The sequence below is a fragment of the Varanus komodoensis genome, unplaced genomic scaffold (assembly GCF_004798865.1).
Source record: "Varanus komodoensis strain SLA01 unplaced genomic scaffold, ASM479886v1 scaffold28, whole genome shotgun sequence".
Classification (NCBI taxonomy): Eukaryota; Metazoa; Chordata; class Lepidosauria; order Squamata; family Varanidae; genus Varanus; species Varanus komodoensis.
This window is the reverse complement of record NW_025335727.1, coordinates 12,949,105-12,958,276: the sequence shown is the minus strand read 5'-3', so window position 1 is coordinate 12,958,276 and position 9,172 is coordinate 12,949,105. Positions and strand designations below refer to the sequence as shown.

Genomic DNA, 9,172 nt, shown 5'->3' with positions numbered 1-9,172 from the left:
GCATCACATTAATAGTTATCCCTAGTACACTAAGACAGGCTTAAGAAATTACAGGCCACTTTGTTCTTGATAAAAAGCATCATTTTCAAGATTTCTTCTCAAAACTTTTGAAAATGAATGCACCTGTTTGGAAATAACCAGTCAATCCTGCCGGTCCACTAATATCCCCACAGCAAAGGAGTATCATGAAAAGCTTGACGAGTCATAAAAATGCCACAGAACCACAAGATAGTGGTTAGCTCTTTTCAGAGTAGGCCCCAGAGGTGTGAGTTTTGTTACAGAGGTGCAATGTTGAGAAAATGAAGTAGTTTGACACAGTTGGCTACACATCCCTGTGGTATCAGTGAGTATATCCAGGTCTGCCTAGTGTATACACAGAGTAAGCAGAAAAAAATACATTTAACCTGGGAAAAACAAGCCACATTCAAGGAAAATTCGAAACTTGTGCCTTTAATCCCGACAATCACTTTACTTCCATCCCACAATATATACCCTTTGGTACTGACTTAGCTGCACATGCTTTCAAGGACAGGTGTTTGTAAGAAATCAGTTGTATGCAGCTTGCAACCACTGTTTTACACATACAAGTGAATTCCAGCCAAAGCTGTTCACTTTGACATCCCATTGATTTCAATAGAAAAGATTACTCATCATGCTTAGCATTCCCTTTAAAATCAAGGGGATCTTTTTATTTTGCCTATCTCACCAGGAGTGAATCGCTCTCTTGTTTTTATAGATTGCAGTCCAAATGCATACCCTGTGTATCCTGCTAGCAGTGTTACTACCATTAACCTAACTGCTTAGGAATAGTATGGAATAGGGTCATGGGAGTAACAGCGGGAAGAGGAAGTTGGAGGAATTCGGAGAGGCTGTCTTAAACAAGTACCTTTTCACTAGCCCAAGACATTTCTGAACCCAGGCATCAGAATAAAGTTGTTTATTGGTTGACAACATATTCCTTTGAATGTCCTAAATCCAAGTACATGAACAACTGAAAATGAACAGTTTTGAAAAGTTCCTTTGTATATAAAAGGCGATGATATCTTATGCCCCCAAAATTATTATGCAAGTCACGTTTTATAGGAATACTATATAGTTCAAGTCAAGTGATTTCTGCTCTTCCATTGAGACATTCTATAGTTTATTGTTATGTTTTTATTTCCTTACATAAGAATGCTTTCTGTAAATGTCTATAAATATGTACATGAAACTATTAATTCCTAATGAAATCTTGTATAGTGTGCAGTGTTATTTCTTTATGTCTAGGTGACTGGGTAAATGTGCCCTTTCTAAACACTTGAGTGAATATAACCTGTATTGTGTAATTGTTTTTAGCCTCTTGCTTCTTGACAATAAATTAAAAATCATTTTCAACAGAATGCAAATTAAGGTACACAGGTTCCTCTTGCATGTGACATCTTGATTATCTGTCACACTAATGTCAGGGCTCTCTTGCCATTTGCTCATGTAGCCCCAGGCTGCAACAAAATACCTTCTAGGATTAAAAAAAAAAGCAAAGGCACAATTCTATATGGGTTTGGATAGAAAGGCCAGCAACTCTCAGCATGCCCTCAACTATGCTTTTTTTGTTTGGTCTAAACCTGTACCCTAAATGCCTTACAGTTAATAAACAGGATGGAGATGGGAAATAAATACAGCTCATTCCTTTCTTTAATATTTTATGGTGGGTTCCTAAAGCTTCCATCAGTGAGCTCATAGTATAGTCCTGTACACGACTAATTCAAAGTATGCCCAGCTGAGTTCAGTGCTAAGTTGTCAAGTAAATGGGTACAGAATTGCAGCCTACATCTCTTCTGAATTTATTTTAAAGAAGATTCCCTTGTATTTATTGGACTTCCAATGTTTCTAAATTCAGAATCTATCTTGAATTGTAACGTGCAAATACTTCTAGAACTTTAGCTTATGCCTAAATTATTTTCACGTTTACTGTCTGTATTTTGAATTAGACTCTTTTTCCTTTTCCAATATTTAATGTATTTCTTTTATTACATTTCTGCATGAGACTTTCAGTGGTCTTCCATCCAGGTTTCCATAGCATTGCAGCAATTCATTTGGTATACCTGTCCTGATCCAACTTACATAGAACTGCAGTCAACCAGTTGAAAACCAGTATTATAGCAGCCTAAAAAAGATTTCAATGTCTCTTGATAAGAGGCATTATCAGATATTACTGACAAAAGTAATATTGGCTATTCTTGAGAAATAGGCACAGGGCAGCAAAGAGAGATGAAAAGGCCCTTGAAAAAGTAACATACTTTATGGATGATTCCTCCTCATTTATTTGCCTATCAATAGTTGGCAAAAGCATCTTATTTCTTGTTCAGAATGCAGATTGTCCCCCAGGCTTCACAAAAATAGCTTGCAGAGTTTTGCTGTAACCAAATAGCACTTGTAGTTTTGATTGTACGCCTGTGGAAACATGAGACCAAGCTTTCATTGACCTGTGTCACAACTGACAATTTATATCTTTTATTTACTCTAACAAGAAATACTGTTCTCTACTTGCCATTGCAATGGCTAGTGACAATGCCTGCTTCCTGCAGCAGATGATAAATAACAGTAGTTAAAAAGTATATGCAGAAAGAGGTCAGTGGGAGTTCCCCAGGAGTGTCACTATGAATCAAACGGAGAGTTTTAGACCTTGTCTACCTACCTTACCCCAGCAGCTGCTGATTCCAATTATTTTTCACGATAAGTTGCCACCCAAGTTTGCTCTCTGTGTTTTACTTACGCCCAAATAACTATGCCCAGTGAAAGGAGGTTTGCCTTCACAACAATCCCCAATAAGGCTGAAAGCTGATCCTCCCAGCAGCGGAAGGAGTGCTGAGCCAGGAAGTGCAGCAGGTTATTCCAACTGCCTTGACCCCTGGAGGTTAAATTTATCACTGTTGTTTGGCTTTGACGGCTGCTGTGCCACCACAGCGAATTCTCCAAGGCAATCTGGATTGGCTAGCGCAGGGGCCAAGGGTGCAGTTTGATCTGAAGCATCGATCGCCAGTGGGGCACTACACTGTAGGTACTCTGAAAAGAGAGGGTGTTGGGTCAGCATCACAGGCACTGCTAATGTCCTCTCAGCAGCTGTTCTGCTGCTGACCTCCTGGGCCTTGCCCACAACTTACTTTTGCTGCTTGCTCACCTGCCTTCACCAAGGACAGCACCAATAACAAACCTGAGGAGGAAGAGGAGGAGAAACCTCCGTTTGCCTTGTTTTCTGTTCGGGGACAGTAATGCTGATTGGCTCCAGAAGGAGGAGGCATACCCGTGGATGGGGTGATTGCGGCTCAGCAAGGAGAGGGAAGGGCATCTTGTCCCATGATCCCCTAAGTGTGCAACCAGCACTGGCTCCTAGCATCTTTTCTAGCACTATATTCTTGCCTAAATCTTACAAAATATCTGATGTGACATGAAGATAGGTAATAGGAAATTTTAAGACAATACTGATGGCCCAAGGTTGCAAAGCAAGGGTTTTGGAACACATCTACTATGTTGGCAATGAAAGAGGGAGTTGGTTTCGGTGCATATTTCAGGGCCAGGGTGACGAGGAGTCTTTGGTTGGGGAGGAGACAGCCTGGGAAATGAGAGTCCCAGATGCAGAGACAGCAAAGGTGGAATAACAACTCTCAAGGCTGCCATCCCCAGGTACTCAGGTGGACCCTGGGAATAGTCAGAGTCTGCATGTGCCAAGAGGGGGCGTGGAACAGGCGTCAGAGCAACCTGGCATGACCTTTGACTCCATGACATGGCACTGGGAGAGGAGGACTAGCCAACTAGTGGGGCTGCAGACAATGGGAGGCCTGCTGCGTTCCAGAGGGGCACTCCCAGAGGTCTATGGTTACTCAGGAGAAGGGTTCTCAGAAGGCGTTCCTAGTTTTCAATGAACTACTCTGCACACTCAGAAACTGAGGGTTATAGTTGGCTGGATGTACATTGGATAATAAAGGGCTTTTGCCAAACAACCGTCTGTTGTTCTGAATGTGAGAAGGAAGAAATCTCACTTTTGTCATGCTAACACTGTACAACAAGGCCTCATGTGTAACAACTTTTATATGCGTGGGCTGGATCCAAATTTAGTCTTATTGAGAGTAGACCCAATAAAATCAATTAGTCATGGCTAAATTAAGTCCCATTAATTTCAGTGGATGTACTCTTTGCATGTCTAAATTTGGATAAAACCCAGTATATTGAAAAGACCTTTAACTACCACAGAGTTTTAGAAATCAAAATACATTGAAAAATGAAGCGATTTCAATATTTGATTTAGCATTTGCATTGTGTAACTCTGTATTTTTCTTTTCCAAAAGTATTGGATCTCTTTATTACATCTTTTCATGAAAGAAGCTTCATATCAAGATGTGCAGGCAGCAAAATAAGGTTAGGGAAAGGTCTTTTGGGGGTAGTATTTACTCATCTAGATGGTTTGAAACTAGAACTTGCAGGTTAATTTTTTTGTGAGTGTACATGGTATAATTGAGGATGAGATCCCATGGATTCCTGACATAGTCTCGGGGCCATGGAATTATCTTGAGTCCCAGCTTGGAGGCCCTGCAACCTGTGTGATAGAACTGAAGGAGAAGCCCCTGTAGGAGCTCATTCACAGCCATGTGGGAAGAACTGTCCCTGCCGTGTCTTTAAGGCTGCAACCTGGTCTTGGATAGAAGAGAAAGGGGCATGTAGGTGGAGGTTGGATAGTTTATATCTTATCCAGGCAGTGCCCCAGCCTCCTCCTCCTCAGCTGCCACGTTGCTTCCTCTAGATGGTCAACTAGATGCAGGGCATGAGGCAAGGTGACAGTGAAGATCACCTCCATTGTACTCCATGCACTGGGTGCATATAAGCCTCTGAGTTCAGAGGCATCCCATCATTGAGGGTGGGATGTATTGGATTGCGCCCTGAGTAAAGGTTGAGAATGAAGGGGAATGACAGGAGAACAGGAGGCTGCAAAGGTACCTAACAAATGTCTGGGCAGAGGGCCAGCCCAAGACAATTTGCTGCCTGAACTGAAGGACAAGATGGCAGCCATCTTCATCTTATGTACAGCAGCCAACCAAATAGTTGAATGTTACTCCAACACTGGTAATGGCACAGCAACATCCACTGCAACTAATGGCACCACTTAGGGTGAGGGCAGGCCAAGGGGCACACAAAGCTTTCTCCTCCAACACCCAACCACCTCCCTGTCTGCCCACCTCACCTGCATGCTTTGCTTTAGGCAACTATGTCATTCTGCCCAAGGGTAAGAAAGACTGTAGTCTGATCTCTTAATCTGATCCTGTGGCATTTTCCAACCATGCATCTGTTTCAGGAACACTACAGAATACCTTCATTGTTGTCCCCGAGGGACCCCAATTTCTTGTTCAGGGAATCCTATCTATAGCTAGAGAGAAAGAAAAGAATAGGAAAGGATACTTATCCCACCCCTCAATTAGAACTGAGTCCAGTGTCTTGAAACCCATATCTGATGGCCTTTTAAAAGGATTCCTAGTGTTTTTTGGATAAGAACATATGCATACTTGCATATGTCCCTGTGGGGAAAGACTGTGAGTCCCCTGTAAAAAAAACAAAAACAAACCCTTTTGAAAGCAACCAGAATTTTGACAGCTATCAAACTGCTATACTCAAGTAAGTGGGGATGAGCTGCACTTTTCCATTTTCCTGAGCGCCTAGAATCTTAGGAACTAGTGGAAATGTGGAGCGCTAGGACCTTAGTATCTAGGACTAGGAACATAAAAGTGTTGATGATTTCAGTGCTAAGAAGGATTAATCACTCCATCCCTTTCACAAGCAAACATCATCCATGTTTTTTCTTTCTTTTGGAAGCTGTCAAATGCTGAGCTGTCAATTAAGGCAAAGTGCCAAAAGAACCTCCCTCGGTCAATGTGCATGGCGGGTGTCTTCTCCATTTTGATACCATTCCCTTCCCAGGACAAAGCCCAAGAAAAGTTTCCCATTTTCACACTCATTGAAATATGCACACCTCCATTGCAGGAATTGTGCAACTCTGGCTAAAATAAAAAGGTTGCCTACACTATTAGTGCATATTTGGGACACAAAACAGATAATAAAAAGGTGACAAGCTACAGACAACCCTCTAATGTGCTTCTCAGGCATTTCAGAGGAGTTGCAAAACAGAGATTACAAAAAGCAATCTGAAAATAAAAGTTAAAAGGCAACAGGGAGGGGGGAATCTGCAATGAGCTAAAATAGCTCCTGCTTGCAGCAGGGATGGCAGCTTGAGATGCAAAGTCCTCTGGCATTCTGGCTGGCAGACTAAAGAGAAAGGAGTGGGGTGAACGTACTCATCTTTTGGGCACTCCATGGGATGTTCTTGCAAGAACCAACCCACTGTAATGTATTGCTGGGATGGGTTGGCTCGACATGCCAACCTGCCCACAAGCTATACTCAGTATCCATCATCCCATATATTTCTTTTTCTCTTAGTTTAGATGGCAACACCATTCAGATGAACATTGGTAACACCCACCCATCATACTTCTGCTCTCAGAAATATACATTTGGCTCTGTACACGGACATCACAGGCACTGGTCATGATATCGCTCTGTCTACAAGCAAGATTTCATTACTGTCCAGCTGCGCTTAAAGTGGTACAATGGACACCTAGGGTCAAATCCTTGTTGAAGGGAGACACTGTCCACAAACCAGCATGTCTAATGGTGCTATGTCATAAAAGGTAACAACTGAAACTGCCCCCACTCCAGGCTTTATGCTAAACTAGAACACCTGCTTGTTTCTTTGACCATGAAACTCTTCAATGATGAACACTGTGGGAGATAAAGCAGCCAGGCCACACCTAAATTATCCATCAATACTGCAATGGGAAAAGCCCATTTTCTACCACAAAGCATACAATATTCATAGGCTCCAAATTACAGCTATATGCAGTCAACACTTCCCCTCCCCCAAGGCTGACATCTTACTATTTACACCATGAAATACCATGCCCATTAGAATTATGTTGGTAAGTACCTCCTACATAGGTAGGTACTAACCTACCTCATATTTGAAAATGTGCTGATAATGGAAAAATGGTTCTGAAGTCTTCTGCAGGAATCTTCTGTTGACTTCCCAGTAAGTTTCCACCCCAGACCCAACAACAGTCTCTGACATATATAATGTGCACAGCCGTGGTGCATTCATGACATTCAGCACATCTAGAAGCAAGAGGTAATGAATGTGCAACATTCCAATGAGCATGGACACCAAAAGCTATCTGCTGGTTGGATAAAATAGGCAAAGCATCATTAAATGCATGCACACAGACAGCATAAGCACACACCTATGGAAAAGCTCAATGGCTTGACCCTAATTACGTGGCAGGAAAGATGGTTGCCTATGGACGAAGAGAGGATTGCCTGTTGTGGACCAATCCACATATCTTTTGCCTTCTTCTATGAAAAGCCAGTTCAAGAATTAGAAATATGTTTGCTATCTGCCTTCCTACCTTTGCAGTTTAGGAAAAAAAGAGAGCAGTAGCGTTGCAGAGAATGTGCATCAGACTGGAGATAGTTACATCAGTGAAAAGCCCATGTCATTTCCATCAATGGCTGGCTAGTGACAACCCTGTTTGGCTCATATGTGAAGACTAAGAGATTGCAGCTATTTGAAATAGCCGAAGCAGAAGTCATTAGGCTTTAAAATGGACACATTTTCTAAGCTTAAACCATTAAAGAGTCGGAGAAAAGAAAGGAAGTGTTAGATTCTCTGTTTAAAAAAAACACCAATGGTATTCTGTGTTCTGTGTAGCTCTGTCTATCAAAGTGTGATTTTCCTCATTCCTTTTTTGGATGTACAGTCATAATACTAATGCACTCGCTACAGCTGTCTACTGTGTTGACGTGTAAAGGTCTGATGAAGAAGTTCGCCCAGAGAGACAGAGGGCCGTTAGAAATTTCACTGGTCTTCTGTTTTACTGCTGCACTTGAACTTCACCACCATGACTGTTATGTTGTCAGGGCATCCTCTGTAGAATGACTGCAGGACTATACTCTTGGCTCCAAAATGTGGTTCATCCAAGCGTTCTTTGATGAACCGGACCGCCTCCTCATTGCTAAAGGCATCCCAGAGTCCATCTGATGCTAAGATCATGAACTCTGGCTGGAGCTTGTCCAGGTCAAAGGTCAGGATATCTGGGTCAGGGATAACAACGTTCAGATTTTTCAGTGGATAATCTCCAAGGGAGCGGGACATGGCCAGGATCCCCTGAACTCGCCAGGAACCATTAAAACTGATGAAGCCACCTGGAAGGAAGAAAAAAACATGCACATGTTGTATTAAATTGCTTCTGTATGACATTCCAAGCCTTTGGGCTGCAAAACTAGTTAAAGTAATTATTTTGCTTTGCTTATTACAATCTTTCTTCCAGACTCCATGTCTCCTCACATTTCTGCATCTCCTTTCCTTACAAAAATCCTTTCCCATAATGCAGCAGTGCATCTGTTCCAAGACACAGAGAAAGACTCCACTGGGAAACTATTTGGAAAAAGAGAAACTGAGAACCAACTTTCTTGTTTGGAAAACTATCCCATTATACCTGTAATGACACTCCAGTTTAATGAAATCCTTCAGTGAGAAGTACAGATTTACTGAGTACCATATTTTAGGGTCAGATATAAACCTTACTTGCAACAGGGGAATCTTACCAAAAATTAAGTCGCCAAAACAAATTCTTCCCATCTTCCTCTACAATGCAAAGGGATCTTTATTTAGCTCACAATGTCATCACACTGTGTGTGCCCTTCCTTGCTCAACTTCCCTGGTTGCTGCTGGCATTCCAGCAACTAACGTAACATGGAGAACTATTCCCATGCTGAACATTTGGGAAGGGTGCCATCTTGAAAGGTGAGTAACGATGCAAGTTATGCATATGCAGACAGAAAAATGGCTTAGAACTCCAAGTGTACAGCAGGTGGTCAGTCTGCCTAGGGCATGCTGGGAGTTGTCTTTCTTTGTCTAAACATGCACAGAGAAATGCATTAAATAAATTAAAAATATATCCATTACAGGAAGTATGTTGGAGTAGGCATGAGACACGGGAAAACATTTTGGTAATATTTCTTCATGGGTAATATCTTGCTCCTTCCCAACATGCCAATCTCATGCACATTTACATTGTGGGACTTAGAAGCATAAGAT

General features: G+C 42.0%; 1 protein-coding gene across 1 annotated transcript in view; it reads right to left on the bottom strand.

Moving 5' to 3' along the window:
• Positions 1-1,186: 1,186 nt before the first annotated feature.
• The window catches only part of PPM1L (protein phosphatase, Mg2+/Mn2+ dependent 1L), a 193,451-nt gene continuing 185,465 nt past the window's right edge, over positions 1,187-9,172 (bottom strand). The window contains exon 4 of the mRNA XM_044434568.1: positions 1,187-8,277. Coding sequence (XP_044290503.1) covers positions 7,931-8,277 — 347 coding nt within the window. The 3' untranslated portion in view covers positions 1,187-7,930. The remainder of the gene's footprint in view (positions 8,278-9,172) is intronic.